Source organism: Chelon labrosus, assembly GCF_963514085.1.
Source record: "Chelon labrosus genome assembly, chromosome: 12".
In the NCBI taxonomy this organism is placed as follows: Eukaryota; Metazoa; Chordata; class Actinopteri; order Mugiliformes; family Mugilidae; genus Chelon; species Chelon labrosus.
Genome location: NC_140345.1, coordinates 7822495 through 7844108, shown reverse-complemented (window position 1 = coordinate 7844108; position 21614 = coordinate 7822495). Strand labels below are relative to the sequence as shown.

At 38.5% G+C, this 21614-nt stretch overlaps 1 protein-coding gene across 1 annotated transcript; it reads right to left on the bottom strand.

Annotated features, from left to right (window-relative positions):
- Positions 1 to 3912: 3912 nt before the first annotated feature.
- On the bottom strand, positions 3913 to 6497 carry LOC311496469 (cell adhesion molecule CEACAM6-like; the record flags this gene model as incomplete). Its single annotated transcript, XM_084556344.1, has 5 exons — positions 3913 to 3986; positions 4082 to 4330; positions 4475 to 4750; positions 5992 to 6312; positions 6452 to 6497. The coding sequence occupies 5 exons, from the start codon at positions 6495 to 6497 to the stop codon at positions 3913 to 3915; spliced, it is 966 nt and encodes a 321-aa protein (XP_084412470.1).
- Between the last annotated feature and the right edge of the window lie 15117 nt (positions 6498 to 21614).

The following is a 21614-nucleotide window of genomic DNA, read 5'->3' as shown; positions in this document are numbered from 1 at the left end:
ACTAAATTGTTGCACCAAATCCCCAAAAGATTTTAAGGAACCATCACAATATAGATCCCCGAGTTTGACCACACCATTCTTTTGCCAAACTTTCCAATAAATAGGGAATTTACCAATGCGTAATTTAGGATTTAACCAGATACTAGAAGAGACATTAAGAAAGGGATCAAATTTAAATATTCGAGAAACCCTAGTCCAAATACATTTCAAATGAGAGATTATTGGGTGTGAGCTTGCTTTTTTACTTAATTTCGTAGACAAGATTTGCATGGGTGACAGAGGGGACACTACAGCTTGTTCCATACAGTACCACGGGGGGGCCCTTTCCGGAGGGAGAGACCAATGGGCCAAATGCCTCAAATTAAAAGCGTAATAGTAAAACAACATCTTTGGGAGCCCTAATCCTCCTTTATTAGTTGGTCTTTGTAACTTGTTGTGGTTCAAACGGGGGCGCTTTCCTTTCCAAATAAATATCTTGGATATCCTATCAAACCTTTTAAAATAACAATGGGGAATTTCCAAGGGGAGGGACTGAATAAGATAATTAAGTTTGGGGACACAATTCATTTTCAAAACATTAACTTTACCTGCCATAGACAAATTAAGAGTTGCCCATCTCTCAGCATCACAAGAAATTTTTTGTAATAATGGGTCAAAATTAACTTTGACCAAGTCTTTCAGCTGTCTAGGAAATCGGATACCCAGATACATGATACCCTGCGTAGGCCACTGAAATGCACCTGGATGGAAGACAGTAGAAGGGCAATAAGTTGTTAAGGGGAGTGCCTCAGACTTGGACCAGTTTACTCTGTAGCCAGAGAATTTTGAAAATGAATTTATGATTCCAAGAAGACAAGGTATAGATCTGCTGGGTTCAGACACCAGTAATAAAATGTCATCAGCATAAAGCATCAACTTATGTACCATCCCACCTATAGTGACACCTGGAAAATCAGCCGCCTCACGTATGGCTGCCGCAAGAGGCTCAATGGCTAAACAGAAAAGCAAAGGAGAGAGGGGCGATCCCTGCCTGGTTCCTCTCCCCAACACAAAATAATCAGAGATAAGCCCATTAGTCTGTACAGCCGCTTCTGGATACTTATACAATACCTGAATCCATTTTATAAAAGTAATGCCAAATCCAAACTCTTCCAAAATATGGAATAAATACCCCCATTCAACCATGTCGAACGCATGAATAAGGTTTCTTTACAGTGATGCATTTAAAAATATTTTATCATCTGGCTCCATTTGTAAATTTTCCCTTTTTAACATACTGCAAGTAAACAAGTGAATCTTTCCATCCACACATCTGTGCAATGAATTAATATGTGTGTGTAAATCAACATCACCATGAATGACTGAATAAATAAACTTAAATAAAAAAATCAACTTGAACACAAGCTTTTTGATAAATAAATAAATACTTGCTTTTATCTGCTCTATCAAGTTGTACTTGAACTCACCTGAGATGATACCCAGAAGGATGATGAATATTACACCTTTTTCCATTTCATCTGTAGTAACATCAAGTATGACAGCTGGAAGAAAGACTGCTTTAAACTCATTCTCTTTCCTCTTCTCATTTCCATTATTGAATGTTAATTTCACTGTATCAACAAGGAAGTCCTGTGTAATTGAGAGTATTCCATCGTAATAAATGTTGATCATTAACTGTGTGCTCATACAAAAATATGAGGTGTCATACACTGCCTGGCCAAAAAATAAACAGTCGCCACCTGAATTTAACTAAGCAAATAGGTACGAGCCTCCTATTGGATAATTAGTGCACGGGCAACAAGTTATTTAACCCCAGCTGATAGCATAAAGCATAAAGATTGGACTCTGGAGCAATGGAAGAAGGTCATGTGGTCTGATGAGTGCAGATTTACCCTGATCCAGAGTGATGGGTGCATCAGGGTAAGAAGAGAGGCAGATGAAGTGATGCACCCATCACGCCTAGTGCCTACTGTACAAGCCTGTTACTGCTGTTATTAAAAGAAACACATGAACACAATGATTCCTTTAATATTGAGGTGAGGGCATCATGGTTGCAGCTGCTTTTCACCTCAGGGCTTGGACACCTTGCACTCATTGAAGGAATAACGAATTAAAAAATGTTCACGTCCATGACTTGAAGTGATGTGACAAGTCCCTAAGATCCTGTCATCGGGCAGGAGGCGGGGTACATCCTGGACAGGTCACCAGTCTATCGCAGGGCTAACACAGAGAGACAGACAACCATTCACACTCACATCTACACCTAACTTATAATCACCTGTGAACCTAACCAGCATGTCTTTGGATGGTGGGAGGAAGCCGGAGTACCCTGGAGAGAACCCACGCAGACACAGGGAGAACATGCAAACTCCACACAGAAAGGCCACAGTCGGCCTGGATTCAAATCCTGTACCTTCTTGCTGTGAGGCATCAGTGCTAACCACCATTCTACTGCGCTGCTCCAAGTAAATTTTAATTAATTTTATTTTCATATAACGCCAGATCACAGTAGAAGTCATTTAAGGTTACCTTCCCCATAGAACACATCTATATCTTGTTCTTTTATTAACAACAACTTATTTCTGTCTCTACATGAATGAAGTGAGGAAAAAATGTCCCGATGTTTAGTTCAAATAATTGTTCAGCTGTTATATTGACTGCTGTTATTAAAAGAAACACGTGAACACCATGATTCCTTTAACACATTTGTGTTACCTAAACTATGTAACAGATGTTTGGTGGACTGCTATGAAACTGTAAAAAATGTTGTACAGTCATTAATAGCCCCAAGAATCAAACTGTTGGTGGTCCCCTGACCTTTCCTCCAGCAAAAATGTGAAAGTGATTGATTTATTGTTAGTGAAATATTACAACAATTTTGGATTTCCATGAAATTTGCCACAAATCTGTGAAACATCTAAATAGTGCAGTCTTTTACTTTTTCTCTACCCCCACCAGTAGATTGACATAAATGTCAATCTAATCATAAATTTATGATTGTGAGCCAAACGTTCCGATGTCTCTTATGTGAATCAAGGTTGAAGGCTCAAATGTATCTTTACAGCGTTTTAAAAAAAAAAACTCTAGTACTCTAATCCAAAAGGCAAATCACAAAAACACTTAAAGGTCATGAAAATTCATTCAGATTTATACTGATGATGTATCCACCTTAATTATTAAAAAGTATCGATATCTGTATTTACTTGGCATCGGATCGATACCAAATCTAGCGGTATTGCACACCACTATAGAGCAGAGGTGTGGTCAGCCCAGAGTGGATTGTGGTGAGAAAACAAAATGCATCCAGGTCTTGATATATGCTCTGCAGAGAAGCAACATTGAAGCAACCCAGAGGAGGAACTTCAACTCTAAACAGCTAGTCATTGTCAGCTTGTGGCCAAAGGTTATCAGGAACAAACTAAACTATGATTCATGATGAAAATGATGGTGATAAATGATGAGGATAATCAACACACAAACTTGGCGAAAAAGAGAAAAATTCATTTTAACACAGAGGACTGTAAGTGCTGTATTAGAAAAATACATTTCTGGTATTACATACACTGCAGTAATGATGGTAGTATGCTCTTACATGACATTACCTCACAACAACAACGGGTTAGACTTAATTGTTTTTATCTCAATATTCTCCAGAAGGAATAATGAGCTGCAGCATCAATGTCTGCTGGGTCTAAATAACACATTATTTTATTTATTTATTTCTGGGTGATTTCCAGATGGAGGCCTCGGTCAGAAGTAGAAGTCACCGGACTGGAGAGAATCTGAGAATAAATATACGTCAGCGTAAGTTAACACAGCAAAAAGAATGATATAAATGGTGGTTAAATATTAAACAATATAGCAAATATATCATAAACTATTAATCTTGCTGGTCCTACTTTACCTCTCTTGTCATATTAACCTTCTCAGAATGAGTGCACTGATGACCAACACTGTGAACGACCAGCAGGGTGCAGTACAGGACGCTTCATGGAGTAAAGAACAATTACCATCACAGGAAATGTCAACTGATAGCACAAAGTATGCAAAACTGACAAAAAAACCTAAACTATTTTCTTACCTCTCAGATTAAGAGTGGTGGAGTTTTCCATCATCGTGACCAGATTACTGGCAGTGCAGGTGTAATTCCCAATGTTTTCCTCCTCCAATCTCTCTCTAGTATACAAGGAGGTGTTCACTTGTGTGTCGTTGCCGTTAAACATCCAGCTGAAGTTTGCTGGTGGGACAGAGTGTGCTGTGCACTGCAGTGTCACTCTGTAGCCAGGTGAGGCTTCTGCTGGTCCAATAATTGAAATGTTATGTGGTCCGACTGCACAGATAAAGAAGTGTGTTAGCTTGTATCAGTAATTCTTTAAACACTGCAAAGAATCACCAGTAAATTTCTGAAGACACACATAATTTTTAGTTTAAAATGAGAATTTCCAGGAATAGTGGATATACAGCGAGTACTCACAGTTGACAGTGAGATTATAGCTGGCAGTCATGGTACTGACTGGGTTGCTGACTCGGCACTGGTACGTGCCATGGTCGGAGCTCTGAACAGGTCGTATGAACACTATTCTCTTGTCTGTGGAGAAGCGGACTCTGTCACTGGGCTGCAGGGGGTGGCCATCTTTTAACCACGCTCTGGTGCTGATGGAGCCGGACGCCTCACACGTGAGGTTGGTGGAGCTTTTATCTTCAATCAGGATGGCTGCAGGGCTGCGGATGGTGGCTCCGGTTATCAGTGCTGGCAGTGCATAAAAAAAGAGTCAGCGCAGTGAAAGTGGAAGATAAATAGTGGAGAACAGTCGAGTTAGATATGAATTTGGCTACACAGAAAGTCATGTCAGCGTTAAGCAAATAATGCTCGACTAACTTAGTGTAAGATTCACTATGGGGTTGTTATTATTATTCATAAAATATTCAATGATATAATTTTATCAGGAGTAGAGAAATAAACCATAACATACAGTTTAAGGATCTTTCAGGTTATTAAAATCATTGCCACTGACTGACAGTATGATCGTATTTTAACTCTTCATTTAATCCATGTGGATACACTGAGCTAACTAATCAAACACAAACACAAGCTTTTTAAAGAATGCCGTGGTTTCTCATTTAATAACTGATCTATATTTTTCCTCTTGGGCTCAAATTTCCCAGTCAGGAATGGACACACTGTTTACACTTTTTTGTATTCAGTATTTATTTTGAAAGAAAATGTCGTCATCCTCTGGATATAACATGACTTAAATGACTGCACAGAAAACATTCCCATCTCACTTCATTTATATATTTTTTTTTGTTAGCCTGTAACTAATCTTTTATCTAAGCTTGACAAACCAGATTGCCGTCCTGTTTGTTGCTGATGTTTTAAAGGTGTTAATTATTAAGTATTTTCCATCATCCAACTAATCTGTAACTTTCTGACATTTAAAAATTGTATTTCTATGAAATATTTGTGAAATTCCGAAATTGTACAACGTCAGATAAACTACATTAAGAGTGATATAGTCCTTAAATACTGGAGATATATTACACTTGAATTGATTGCATTGCATCTATTTTATTTTCAGTTAATTCTAATTAGTTCAATAGAATATTTTATTATTTAGTATTAGTTAACACTTCACAGTCTCAAAAACGTCATATGTTGAAGCAAACCGACTGAAGTATTTACTACTGGGTTTTTGTCAGGAAACTGGAGAGAAGAGTTGAGGATTCATTCATACAGTACAAGTAGTTTTAAGGATATCAAATGAAGCAACTGATGAAGCACAAGCTTCACGAGAGTTTGATATTTTCTTCTTTGACAACTGTTTTTTGCCCCAGTGTCTCTGCCAGGACGTCTTCTGTATGTCTCGTCCATATTTTCTATAAAATTCACCAATGAGTCTGATATACTTCTGAAACTGTGGTCAGTCATGCACTACTATTTATTCTTTCACTTATTTTAATCAAGGGTTAGGTGCAAAGTACGACACCTACCAAACACATTCAGAGTGGTCTTCCCCTGTTTCTGCAGCCCTCCATCTGGTATGATGGTGACCATGTACTCCCCGCTGTCCTCCAGCATCAGACTTTTGAGCTCCAAGGCCCCCGTGGCTCGGTCTAATGAAATCCTGCCTGTATATCTGGGATCAGTGACGTTAACGCTGGTGGAGGTGATGATGTTCACCCCTTTGAAGCTCCAGCTGACTGACAGGAATGGTTTTTCAGGAGGTTTGAGGGTGGTGATGAACTTCACTGTGCCTGCCACAGCTCCACTCAGGGGTCCTGGTGGTAGTATGCCCTCACCTACACACATGCCTAATTAACACAAAGAAGAAATAAAGACAAACACGGTTAAACATTGCTGTGAGATCTTAACAACAATACATTTCTTTTTAAAACACGAAAACAAGCTATACCTCTTCAAATCACAAACTGACATTATTTATACTTTTACCTGATAAAATAAGAATCACAGCCATCCAGGTGATGCTTTTGTCCATGGTGACTTCTTTAATGCTGAGACCTTGCCAAACTCAAAAAGCAAGGAGAGTCACAGGTGTTCCTGCTCTTTTATTGTCCCACTCCTACAACACAGGACCAGCCCCCCCCCCCCCCCCCAACAGGACCAGCACCAGCCCCCCATTCAGCAATAAAAAGCACTAAGAGCATTTACAATACCACTGTGTACATACCAAACTGCCTCAAGGTTTGTGTTTGGTCAGAAGTTGATCTGGTCTTGAGATGATGGACTTTTTTGGTTTTGCAGGGTTAATGAAATGGAGATCGTCAAAATAAATAAATAAAAACCCCTGAAACCAAAAAGAAGAGGAATTGAGAGCGGTCCCACACTTCAACAACCCACATCTCTGTGTACCTTGACATTCATTCATTCATTCATCTTCTGTAACCGCTTGTTCCTGGGTTGCGGAGTCTGCTGGAGCCTATCCCAGCTGTCATCGGGCGAAAGGCGGGGTACACCCTGGACAGGTCTCCAGTCTATCTCAGGGCTAACACAGAGAGACAGACAATCATTCACATTCACACTCACACCTACGGCCAATTTAGAATCACCAATGAACCTAATAAGCATGTCTTTGGACGGTGGGAGGAAGCCGGAGTACCCGGAGAGAACCCACGCAGACACAGGGAGAACATGCAAACTCCACACAGAAAGGCCCAGTCGGCCCATGGATTCGAACCCGGGACCTTCTCGCTGTGAAGCATCGGTGCTAACCTGTACCTTGACATGATCTTGGTAATCAAATAGTTTTGAAAACTTTGTTTCAATATTGCTATCAGCTTCTGTAGACTTATTTACCGTCATTCTTCATGAAGACAAATCCATGGATCATTTGAAACCTCTATATGGTCCTGAAATCTTGTGACCGTTTCATTTCTTAATGTTGACCTCACAATATAATGTCAGTTGCAGGACTTTCCACACGAATAATTCATTTGAATTACTTGCCATGAATATAAATGTTTGGCACATGTAGATATGTGTAGCCGAGATCTGAGTCATGGTGGTGGGGTGTTGTGTGTCAGCTTTATGAGCTCTTCAGTGAGTGCTTTTGGGTCTCCTTCAGGGCCGTGTTTGAGAAATTGCAGTGAGCCGTAGCATTCCTTAAGGAGGAGGATCAAAGATGTCCAGGAGACTCTCAGCCTCCTTCAGATGGCTTTACAAACAGACCGCTGGTTTCAGTGTGTGTAGACTGGCTGTATAATTACCTGAAAACAATGTCAAGATATCATATAGTGTCTATATATAGTTTTCAGTCATTTATACGGAATAATTAAAATAATAAAATACAAATAAGTTTGATGAATGTGTCCAAAATACGGAAACAAATGAACTGAAACAATGAGGTATTCACAGTGTGTCACATGTGTCTGTAATGTATGGGAGGAGAAACCGGTCACCTGCTGTGCTTCTTAACCTGCAGCGTCTCAACAACAAAGGGCTTTTGTTAGTGGTACTCACAGTGTAAATATGATACTCAATGTATATAGAGGAAGTTAGGATGACTTGTCAGGCACTGGTCGATTGATGGGAGACATTCTGTACTGACAGCAGTAATCCTCATAGGTTTCACTTGTGATCCCGCAGAGTTTTATTTGTGACTCCAAGTTGTGACCAAAGACTAAAGACGCAGAAAAGGATATACAAAGGATTTTATATTCATAAAAGCAGTGAAAACTAAATATTTTGGATGTTGTCCAATGATAAGTCAGAAGTAGGTGGAATCGCCAAAAACTGAGTAAAAGTACTATTACTTTAAGTTCAAATAAAGTTATCTCACGACAGCTTAGAAAATATATTTCTGTTTAATGCTGTCCTCCACTGACTCACTTTATGCAAAGTTAGATTCCACAACACTAGTTGAGTACATACTGTAAATTGAGGTTTTATGTGATACAAGTTGCATTCTTCACAAATGGTGTCATGTTACATCCAGTGGCGGTTCTAGACCAGTTTCACTGAGGGGGCCTGGCTGGGGCCAGGGGTTTTGTCAGAGGGGCACATTCAACCCGGGGCAAAAAAAGACAGATTCAAAATCTTATTTGATTTTTATTTATTTTTTTATATAACTAGTTATTAACCATTGTAACCAATAGTTCCAATAGAATAATTCAAATCAAACATAACATTTGAGACACAAAATAACATTTCATAGAATGACTGATTGGAGAAAATAATCAGCAGATGAATTGCTAATGAAAATAACTCTTAGGTGCAGCCTTGGTTCAGTTTCTCAGTTAATTATAATCAGTTATATGCAATTATCAATTCATCAGAGGAGAGGAATACACAACTTGGGTTGCCAACCGTCCCTTGAAAAAACGGAATCGTTCCGTATATAGAAACAAAAGCACGCGTATCGAGCTGAAACAGGACGCACTTTGTCCCGTATTACCGCGAGAATCAAAAATAGTGAGTAAAGTGTCAGTGGAAATAATAAATAACAGGGCGCTTTATATTAACATTTACGGTAAACTTATTCCCAGTCCACCTCCAATGAGCTGACAGCGGGAATAAAACAATCCACCACGCCGGGAAGGGTGAAGGTGTTCGGGTCGGCCGGCCCTGCCAATGAGGTGTCCCTTATTTATTTTTCAGGGAGTTGGTAACTCTTTACACAACACTTCAGCAGCCCAGTATATAAATAAGATTTATTACATTAGGCTACTGTTGCGAGCTTGTTTTTTTTTTTCTTGTTTTTTTTTTTTTTTTTGTGGTAAGGTTTAACTAACGTTGAAATAAACTCAAGCTGACACTAACGCCTGGTCTGGCAGGCTGCTATTATAATTAATAAAGTTAACCAACAACATTTCTTGACCAGAAGTCTTACCTTATTACATCCAAAACACAGTACAGTACAATATTGTAATCGTTTCACTGCCTCTAGTTGGGTTCTTCTTCTTCTTCTTGATTTCCGGCAGGCTGTACGCTATCCAGCGTAATGCTGCCCTCCACCGGTCATACCCAGAACTACTTAATTAAATTTTCACATATAATCCAGCAGAGTGCAGAAATTTTAATACTGCCCTCCCAAAGGAGTTAGATTTTTCTCCTGATGCAAAGATACCTCGAAAAGAAATCACAGACAGACCCAGATCATACAGGTCTATAAATAGCTGTCGTCTCTGACTGGAATATAGCTTGCAAAAAACAAGCACATGCACCACCGTCTCCAATTCTCCACACTCACACAACCCATTCTCATGCTTACCTATGACTTTTAAGCAACTGGCCAGACAGCAATGCCCCAGCCTCAGTCTCGTTAAAACAACTTCATCCTTCCGCCCAAACATACTTCTCAATTTTTTACACTTTACTGAGGGTTGTAAACAAAAATAATGCCTTCCCCTCTGCTCCTGGTTCCACTCATTCTGCCACTGCAACTCAAGTTTTACATTACAGATACTCACACATTCACTCTTACCCATCATGACATTCAATTCTATATTTTCTTTAGACAATGCCTCTCTAGCCAACCTGTCGGCAACTTCATTTCCCTCTGTCCCAAAGTGTCCAGGCACCCACATAAAACATACATGGCACCCTGATCTCTCAATTCTTAACAGACAACACAGAATCTCCATTACCAGATCTGGACGGGCACTTGAGGAGCCTTCTTCTACAGCCACCAAAGCGGCAGCAGAATCTGAACAAATAACACTGTTCTGAGGCTTATTTTGTTCTATCCAATCCAAAGCTTTTAAAATTGCTAACATTTCAGCTGAAAATACAGATAAATTGTCTGATAAGCGAATGCTGAATTGATGATTCTCATCTGCAACAAAAATCCCAGCCCCAGTTTTCCCCGAGACAGGATCCTTTGACCCATCAGTAAAAATGTTCACGAATCCTTCAAGCTGATTCAGGATCATTTTCACATCTTTACACTGACTATTTCTCCCTACTTCGAGGAGAGACAGCAAAACCTCAGGTTCAGGAAGAAACCAAGGCGGGATAGGAGACCACACATGCCCAGACATTCTCTGACATTCTACTCCAAAATCCCCCGCCAACTGTTTTATACAATGTAAAAAAATTTTCTTCTTTCCATTTCCGGAAAACTCCCAGGAACTTTCTAGCAGACACCTTGAGGCAGAACTAGAACTTGAGCAACTCAGCTTAGCCCAGTAATGGAGCCCTAACTTTTTCCTCCTGATTTCCAGAGGTAATTCTCTCATTTCAATAAGTAGAGCAGGAATAGGAGTCGTCCTAAAGGCTCCATTACAGACTCTCAAGGCCTTAGTCTGAACCCGGTCTAGTTTACATAATACAGATTTGGAAGCGGAACCAAAAACCACACACCCATAATCCAGAATAGATCTAATCATAGCACGATAAATCATAGTTAGAGTATCTCGATCAGCACCCCAGTCGCTCCCAGCAAGACATCGAAGGATATTAATCACCTTTTCACACTTACATACAACTTTCTCTATATGAATTTTCCATGTTAGTCTTTCATCTATCCATAGACCGAGAAACTTAAACTCTTTAACTCTTTCCACTGGACAGTCATACAGCAAAATGTTCAAGGCAGGAATTTTCCTCTTATTCCCAAAAATCATAAATTTACTTTTGGAGGATGAAATTCTAAAGCCCCAATCATTAGCCCACTGAACTACCTGATCCAGAGCCTTTTGAATCTGATGAAAAAGAACATGCAAGTTTCTCCCCCTCTTCCAGATAGCCCCATCATCTGCAAACAGAGACTTCCCAAAATGATTAGGAACTCTTGAAAATATATCATTAATCATTATATTGAAGAGGACAGGACTAATAACTGATCCTTGTGGAGTTCCATTTATAATGTTTAAAATGTCAGAGAGATCTCCCCCAATTTTGACTTGAATAGATCTATTGTTAAGGAAATCCTTAATCCAATAAAACATCCTACCTTTAACACCTGCATCATGGAGCTTAATTAGTAACCCCTCTTTCCACATAGAATCATACGCCTTTTCAATATCTAAAAACACAGCAATTACCCCTTCTTTGTTAATAATGGCCTTTTTAACATCTTGATCTAACACTGCAATGGAATCCATAGTATTTCTTCCAACTCTAAACCCATTTTGATAATTCACAAAAAAATCTTTAGTCTCAAGGAAATAAACCAACCTATTTGTTACCATTCTTTCCATTACTTTGCATAAAACGGCTGTTAAAGCGATAGGCCGATATGACGACGGGCAAGAGGGGTCTTTCCCTGGTTTCAGGACAGGAATCACAACAGCATGTTTCCATACTTTAGGTAAAACACCTGCCTCCCAAACATAATTATACAAAGCCAGAACTTCCTCCAAAGCTACATCATCTAAATGTTGAAGCATTTCATAACTGATATTATCTTGACCAGGAGTGGTCTTAGCTCCTGCTTGAATTGCTTGTTTAAGCTCTTTCATAGAGAAAAATACATTAAGAAATTCATTTTCTGAAGATACAACATTTAACTTCCACCCTTCAGTTCTCAAGATGTCTTCCCTCCTCATCAAACCATAATCCCCTAAAGACTTGGAATTATGTACCTCTTGAAAAACTTTGCCACATATATTTGCTTTTTCCATATTATTGACTGCTTCACTACTACCATCAGACAGGGCTGGTAGTAGTGACCTCACCATTTTCCCTGACATTTTATGAACCCTTGACCAAACCTGCCCGACAGAGGAATCCGGTCCCAGGGTCCCACAGAAATCCCTCCAACACTTTCTTTTAGCATCTTTTATTATTTTCCTTGCCTTTGCCCTACAGTGTTTGAATTTTATACTATTATTCTGAGTTGGGTATCTACGCAAAAGCTTAAAAGCTTGTTTCCTCTCTTTCACAGCCTTATCACAGTCACTATTCCACCACGGAACAATTACTTGAGCCTTCGGAACCCCTCTACATGGAATTGTCCTTAAAGCCACCTCAAAAATCATTTTGCTTAAGGAATCATTAAACTCATCAATAGATTCTTCACTATTAATTTCCCCTAAACTTTTTCCAATTTCTACTCCAAATTTACCCCATTCTGCTCAGGAAAAATCAAATCTTTTACCTAATTCCCCCTGGACCACTATTAAGGATCTTCCATATTGGCTTAAGACTGGAAAATGGTCACTACCCATTGAATGCTTCCCCAGTACATCCCACTCACCTACTCGTGCTAGGGATGGAGATGCAATAGTTAAATCAAGACAAGACATTTTAAGAGTATTTATGTCAAATCGAGTTGGTCTGCTATCATTCATAACTACTAGCCTACAGTTGTCTAACAATTCTTCAATTACAGCACCATTCCCATCCCTTACCTTACTTCCCCACATAGGGTTATGAGCGTTAAAATCACCTACCCAAATAAGAGGGGGAGATATCTTATTTAGTAGCTCCTCAAGTTCAGCCAAGCCTAAAGGTTTACAGGGATTATAAAAATGTACTAAACTTAATTTGCCCTGGTGACTCCACACTTCAACTATTAGACATTCAAGAGATAGTTCATACTCACAGACTTTATATTGGATCCCTGATTTGACAAAGGTTGCACACCCACCCCCTGATTGATCAGACCTATCTTTGCGCAAGCATATATATCCTGGAACTACAAAATCAAGATGTGGTTTTAACCACGTCTCCTGGACACACAAGAAATCAGGCTTAACTTCAAAATCCCTCATGATAAGATTAAACATCATCCATATCTTCAAACAGGTCACCATCATTCATGTCTTCCTCTTCCCCCCTCTCAGACTGGCTGCTTAACTTCTGGTCTGCTTGCTCCTGACTTACCCTCATATACTCATGCAGTAACTGAGGGGAGTAATCCTTTACTCCCAAAAATCTCACTGCAGCTTCAGACACAAACTTAATAACATCTGACCTCGTTTTCTTTTCCCGAGCACCATAGACCACATCAACCATAAATGCCAGGAGGGCCTCCTTTTTAATTACAATTTCTTGCCTTGATAGAACCTGAGGAGGTTGCTGCCTGGACACCTCTGGATTGCTTAAAGGCATTCTCACAACTGGGCCTGAGGCCTTTGACATTTCCACTTTCTTTAATGCTTCTGCATAAGAGATTTTATGCTGGTCTCTAATCTCCTGAACTTGTCTCGCTTTTAGAAAGTGTCCACACTCTTTATTTGAAGCCAAATGGTTTCCTCCACAATTGCAACATTTAGAAGCCAGTTGCTCACAATTCAGGATGTCATGATCTTCTCCACATTTAGCACAACGCCTGTTCCCCCTACAGGAAGCCGCCATATGGCCAAATCTCTGGCACTTGAAACACCTCAAAGGAGGTCTTTGATAGGGCCTGACTTGGAAAGACAAACATCCTATAAAGACTCGAACTGGAAGAAGACTTTCATCAAAAGTTATCAACACTGGGGTATTTTTAGTTCCACCTTCCTTGGCCTTAAACCGCTTCACATCTGTTGCTTTTCCCCCTCTTATATTTTCCTTAATTTCCACCTCTGATATGTCAGCACACACTCCATAAATGACTCCTTTTAACTCATTTTTCTTTTCAGGAATGATCACCTCCACTTTTTTCCCTGATATTTTCCCAATTTTCTTAGCTCTCCCAATTTGATCCATATTTCTACATAACAGAAGCATTGCTCCACTAGGCAAGATCCGAGCATCCAATCGTTCCCCTACACTTCTTAGAGACTCAGCAACTTTAAGAGGATTCATAGCTCTAAACCCTCCTCCCACCTGATCCTTCAGTTTGAAAATGACCCGTAATTCCTCTTCGGCCCTCACCATTTTCACCACCCTATTTCCCTCCTTCTCCTGAGAGCGACCACGTTTCCCTCTCTCCACTTTCTCCCAACCCTGCCTATCTCCTCCGTTTTCCTCCGAATCAACAGCCATACACCTACCCAGACTACCAGCTCCACACAAGCTAATAATAGTAAAAATAATATAAAGAAAGAGAGAAAGAGAAAAAAAAATAAAAAAAAAAAAAAATCACTCAATCAATCAATCAATCAATCAATCTCAGTCACACCAGCCAGGAAGAAGTAGCGCAAAGCACCGAATACCGGACCTGTACAGGCCGTCGGCCGGCACCCCGCAACCAGCTTCTCCCTTTTACTTTTACTCAAAAACTGAACGATATCAGTCTGTCATATAAACAACTTGACAACTCCGCCAAGGGACTCACAGTCCCCGAGAATGTTCGCTCAAAACCAAAACCGTCCGACGCAACTCAACCACCGCTACCATCCAACTACCCTGCTTCTTCCTCAGCTCGAATTTTCTCTAGTTGGGTTGATGGTATCGCCCAGAGAACGTCTAATATGGGGAGAAGTTCCACTCTCACTGAACTTCCGGGTTCTGAACTGTTGCAGTTCCACTCTGATTCCATATGAGGGCGCTCTCGGGACGAGTGCAGAATGAATGACGGTCTATGGAGCAGTACCCCTCAAAATCCACTTTTCTCAGGATATAATTTTTTGTGCAGTAATTTGAATATTGAATTTGAAAGGAGATGCAAAGAAATTACACACTGCTGGGTGTTAGATTTTTTAGAGTCAATTATTTTGCTTTAAAAAGTATTTTAAAATGTCAATGACGTCATACACATCGTACGACCAGATACTGCTTTACGGCAATCCTTCAGTCACTGCTTTGGTGCTTTCGCGCTCTGCACTTTCTTTTCTCTCGAGGCATGGACAACACAGCTGACACGGGTAAATAATCGTGCTAGAAGAGTTTCTGTTTCGTTGTTTTAAAAGACCGGGCCGAAAAAAAAAAAAACTTGGGCGAAAAAGTCCGCCTTAACATTCTGGTCCCGCTTCGGATGCCACGATGCCGTCAAGCGGGATCTGGTCGTAATCAGTCCTTCACTGACCAATCAGCGTTCATTAGCACAATGCTAGCGTGTTATGGGCAACAACAACTCAACCTGTAAGAAAACGAAAGGACGTAAGTTCTCGTTCATTCAACTTTTGACCTATAACCCATGTTGAACTTGCAAAACCTACAATCAAATCTGAGATTCTCAACGACAATCGGGTGAAAGAGACACATTTAGCCGTTTAGCTCCATAGAGTCCCATTCATGTTGCACTCATGGCGATCGCCCCCAGTGGAAATCTGGTGGAACTGCAACCAAAATTCGTTACAATGGGACTTAATAGAGAGTGGGAAGGCTCTCCGTAGACGGGCTCTGGTATCGCCGTTTTCGGCGGTGTAACGCACTAAAGGATCCGACTAGAATGTTGAGCCATACGCATTAGTTCCGCAATTTTAATAATTACTGTATAATCTTGGTTCGGAGGGGGGGCCACAGGGGGGTCCAGACTCAGTGTTACGGGGGCACTGGCCCCTGTTGGCCCCCCTTTAGAACCGCCACTGGTTACATCCTTACAGCTCTCAATTCTTTGTCTATTTCCCAAGTCTGCAAATATGTTCCATAAAATAGACAAAGAGACCACACGTGAACAGCAACCCAAAATTACTTCTTGTGGGCACAGAACAGCAGCAGAAAATGACACAAAAAGCAGAAAATTGACTGTTGTTGCTTGAAGAATTATATTAAAAAAAAACATTATTGTGCTGTCAAACTATTGTTTTTGTATTACCTGACCTCTGAGGTGACTGATCACTTCATCTCTTTTACACTGAAACTCAGAATTAACTTAAGAAGAAAAAATATGATAAATACAGAGACTTTTAAAACTTTTGGCAGAAAAGTAAAACATTAAGTCCTGTAAGACATTTTTTTCTTAGTAAATGTAATCCTGCACATTTTTAAACACTAAAACAACATTGACATTAATGACTGTGGGCAGGGAAAATGACCTGCAAAAACAAAAACATTTGGAAGAGAATGTGGACTGAAAATCTGCATGATTGTTGAAAGCTTTGGAAGTCAGTGATCTTTTTAGATGTTTGAGCAAGTTTGACCTGTGACCTCTGTAGAGTAAGTTATTTATCTGTGAGTTGTTAAACGAGTTAGCATTTTACAGCTGAAGGAAGCAATTGTTTTGCATCTTGGTAAACCTTTTACATTAAGATTCAGAAAACTTTATTTGTCCCTGAGGGGGCAATTGAATTATATCACCTGCAAGTCATTGACTAAATAAAAAAATAAACTACATAAAATAGATGTAACACTTGTATATACCGTATATAGTGGCAGTGTTGCATCATATAGACTTTTGAGCAAGCTCTTTGACAATTTTTTTTACATACAGTATGAACGTTAAGTGAGTAATTAAAATTTTGAATGTTATTTTTTAAATGAGAAAATATTGCAAGAGGATGTCAAGTTTTCAGGAATCTGTCTCAAAACTCTAGTCTGTCATTTATCAAGTCTCACTTGTTGGTTTTAGCATTAAGGAAGATTTAATAAAAATCAAGTGCTAGTTACATAATTTATGATTTGGTACAAAGCAGACAGAAAGATTGAATGCAGACTGAGTGGTGTCAAAAGGCAAAAACAACTGTAGAGCTGTAGAGATTTGTAGATATTCATGTGCTGAGTGATTTATTTTTTGTTACTATAAGACCATCCAGCTCCCCACAAATCACAGTTTATCTAGGACAATGTAGAGATGACATAATAGCTTTTTGTGTGTAATGAATAACTGCAGTCTTGTTGTACTTGCTTATTTCTTGCCACAAGCATAAAGTATGGAAATGGTTTGCATTTTGCTCTTCCTGCCTCTTGTTTTAAGTTATAGAGGGATGACAAGTAAATTTAAAAAAAAAACAAAAAAAAAAAAGCTGATTTACTGCAAAACAACTTCGCAACAGCTGAATGCACGCTCCACAACATTAAGGTAGTTTTTTTGAATAGTTAACGTTTCATAAAACTGCCTCAAACTAACTGAGGTTAAATAAATCCAGAAAATCTGGATCCAGCTAAGATTGCTGATTGATATTTGGTTTCATCTATAATGTACATTGCACTGTACAAATGGATGCAGCTTCAAACACATCAGTCTGTTATTTTTTGAATAAATAAATAAATAATATTTGCAATTTCTATCTAACTTAGTTAAGTTGCTTTTTGCTTATAACTAAAGGTTCCTGCCGCCTTCTTCTTTTACACCATAGCATCCATATTCATCTGGATCTATTAAACGTTTGGCAGCTTCGCTGTTGCATCCTGTTTAAATATGTTAGCTACAATGTTAAATTTATTTATTTATTTTTTTGCATTTTTTTTTTTTTTTTTGCATGTTTTTTAATTGTCACTATTTTGTTTTTCTTTTTTTTATTTCCTATGAGTCAGGTGTGTAAAAATTGCTTTTCACTGAATCCAAGGTGAGATATACTAAAAAAAAAAAAAAAAACATAAAAATCCTTTGTCCTTGGTCTGGTCTGCCCAGTAACTGCAGATGAATAATGTACTTGTGCTACATTTATGGCCTAATAGTAATAAAGATGATCAGATCCATGTTTAAGTTCATGACTTCATGCCGTCATAATTGAATAGTAAGCAAAGTCCATTTATCTTTACAGATAGGAGTTTAACCATAGATAAGATATGAAACTTATAAAATAACAAAAGTATTTATAGAGGTCACACTTTTCTTTGATTCAGCAAAAATAACAATAAATGCATAAATATTAGGACTAACCTGTTGGGTCCTTCCTGACAAATTAAACCTGAATTGAGATATAATTTGATATTATTTATTGATAATGTTGAAGTATGCAAGAAATTTAAGAGATGATTTTATTTTAACAAAAAAAAAAAAAAAAAATCGAGAGGGCAAAATTTAAGAAGTCTCATGGTGTTAAAAAATTTGCAGTGAACGGTAATGGGTGTGCTAAAGGAAAGAATAAATTAAGATGTACAAATATATGACACTGATCCAATAATCGTGGAATATAAAGTGAAGCTGATCAGTTGCAAAGTTGGAAAAAAATAACTGATATGGAGCCTTATATCAAAATAACACCTCTATCTGTTCTCACCTGTGATTATATGAGCTTCAAAGATAAGATTAGTAGAGTAATGTAATAACTGTACTACAATGGAGCAGGCAGTCACCTGATTTTACAGTACATTAAACTGGAGAAGTGTACACGTTCCTCATCACTCTGATAATGACAAACACCTCAATGTCAGACTTGTTACGTTAGATAAAGTGCTGTTTAAATGGCCTGAAAGGAATAAAAACAAAGAAATTGACGAATATTCCACTACTGAAGATCAGAAAGATTCACGTCCGTTAAGTGACCAAATAACTTCTGTTCTTACAATCATGCACACTGACAAACTCATTAAACTGCTATGCAACACAGTAGTTGCTCATCCTTAGTGAGGGACATAAATTCATTCACAATCTGGTTTTTGTGTTTTAGCGCAAAATATATACACTTCATATAAGTCATCAGAATGACTGATTTACAGTATCAAAAGGGATTGTCAAAAGCAACAGATAGATAGATAGATCTATCTGTCTTTATAACTCAATCCACCGTCCCCACTGTGCGATAAATTAAAGGAGTATTTTATATCAACTCCAGTCACAACATCAATAGCTGCTCAAAATTCTGACACGTTAAACTCAAACACAGGTATTACAAATGTCAGCCCACATATGTTTCTCAGCATGTTTCTTAGCTGGTTTGTATCTTGTACCCCAAATGTTCTGTTTAGTATTTTTAAAGAAACTGGGAAGCAGGTTTGGCTCCTATGTGTGTTTGATACATGTGTGAAGGTACAAAACATTATGCTGCTCATCTGTACTCACACTGACTTTGATGTGAAGTTTCAATAAAAGTTCATTATGGTTATAATTTGATAAGTAGTTAATATTTACTTATTAACTGTGACAACTGAAACTTGTCTGGTCTGGAAACTTCGAGATGGTAAAAAAAAAGAAATATAGCTGCAGGCACAAGAATGTCAATGAGTGCAGAAGTAGCAAAAATAGCATAAAAATAAAATAATAATAATATGATGATGATGTGAATGCAGTTATAGAAAAATGATTCCTCAGTTGAAAATCACACAGATTTCTGAAAAGTTCTTTCAGGGACAGAGGGAAGATGATAAAAGGGCAGTAACTACACATGCAGAGGGTTAGTTTTTTATTTTGTGAAAGGTTTCAGGCCTTACTGCTTAGACATTGCTGTTCTAGTTTCCATTCTCTGCCTCTGAGCAGTTCATCACTAATGTTTTATCCTCTTAACACGTCTGCTAGGACTGGTCAACAGGCTGCTCGGAGGCCTACTTAGATGAAATTAGGTTTCAGCAGCTGATGCTTTATGGTTGTACATGAGTGCACTCTTGTGGAAAATAGAAAAGTAAAACGCGTACTATACAATCTGATGGAGAGTTTTAATAAAAGTTTATTGTCTTTAAAAACTGATAAGACATTATCGGGCTTCAGCTGGTGTTAAAAAAAAAAAACAACATTTTATGATACTTTCACATGCTGAACGACACAAGAACAAGGAATGTCACAACTGTTTTACAACATCTAGAAGCTCACATTTTGCCAAGATTGATAAATTAAAGCCAGATCTGTAGCAGCTGCACCTGCTTTGGAGAGAGAAGCTATTTCAACAATGAAGATATTTATTTTGAAATAAGATAAAAAGAAACACGGACATAGCTGTTAGAATATTACTTGAGAAGTACACCTGCTGCAGGCATACTTCTTAAGACAATTCTGAAGTTTTACCTTCTGTTAAGTTCTCTGTGGGGCAGCCTGTGGTGGGTCTTGACACTTTGGCTATGCACAAAAACAAATAAAACAATGACATGACCTGGAAATACATTCATTCATAAACAGTTTGTTTTCCTCCAGATATGTTGTTAATCCAAAAACATTACTCTGAGTCAATTGCAGATTTATGACTCATAGTCACTCAGCACCTCCAGTTTAGCAGCTTCTTGTATCTGCTGTGCTCCATGTGGGATGATGATTAACTCATTTTCTCCGCTGTCTTTCTCTGTTGATAAATTGCTTACCTGAGGAGAAGAGAACAAGTACAGCTGATGTCAGAAACTTCATGGTGGATTACTCAGTTTGGCCTCTTCTGCTGTTATCAGACCTACAGCTTCTGTGCAGTCATGGAGCAAGTGTCTCTGAGCTTATCTGCAATAAATGAAACAATCGGCTGGGCCTGTTTAATTATTACCTCAACTTACTCTTTGTTGTTGTACTTCTCCAAGCCAAGCTTTTATAATAACTGATAAGACATAAATGCATGGAAAACTAGACGAAGGTACCACGGAATAATTTCCTATCAATGCTATGAGATAAAAGTAAGCTAGCCCACAGTGAACACAGTGTGCCATGAAAATGTTTATGAAGCCTTAACAATGACATTGTTCAGGATAATTATGGGGCTGGATAAAAGGTCAGGGGGTCACTCAAGTTATCAAAATTCATACTGAGAGATGTCAGTTTTCAATTTTTAATACATATAAAAAAAAATATATTATCAACTTTACACCAACTCACATTTGTTATTAGAAGTTGTGTTTAAACATTAAGACTCTGGCCCAAATTCAATCTAATAATTAACTGGAAGGTCATACGGAGATAAATGATGATTTCTTTACTCATGTGAAGATGGTGTTGCACTTGTGATAAAAGATTTAACTCCACACATGCTGCAAATTCTTTAAGCCTCTAGAAGAGTTAAATATCTGTACTAGATCCATAATACACTGGTCAAAGTCAATTACCCACCATATTGCCAGCACTACCACAGAGCCACCACTGGAGGGCAGCATACTTAAATTCAATGAATAGTTAAGACTCAAAGTTAAATAATTTGACCTAAATCAGGAGGTACAACTTCATTTAACATTTAAATTTCTTTATTGTATTTTTTATTTTTGCAAATATATCAGTGCAACACAGCCCACACTTTGTGAAATAGGGACAACTTTTAATCAGTTGATGTACACTATATTACCATTCAGTAATACACAGGATAAGATGTTATAATCCCTTGTGCCAAAATCCCAGGCAAAACACATTTAGAGGCCCTGTTCAGCTAAGAGACCCTACCTAACCTATGGTCATATAATATGACAATTAACCTATAATCTACATAAACTAAGTAAAAGCTGCTGGCTTGCAAGCCCATTGAGCAGCATAGTTCAGACATTGTAAAACATTAACTAAACG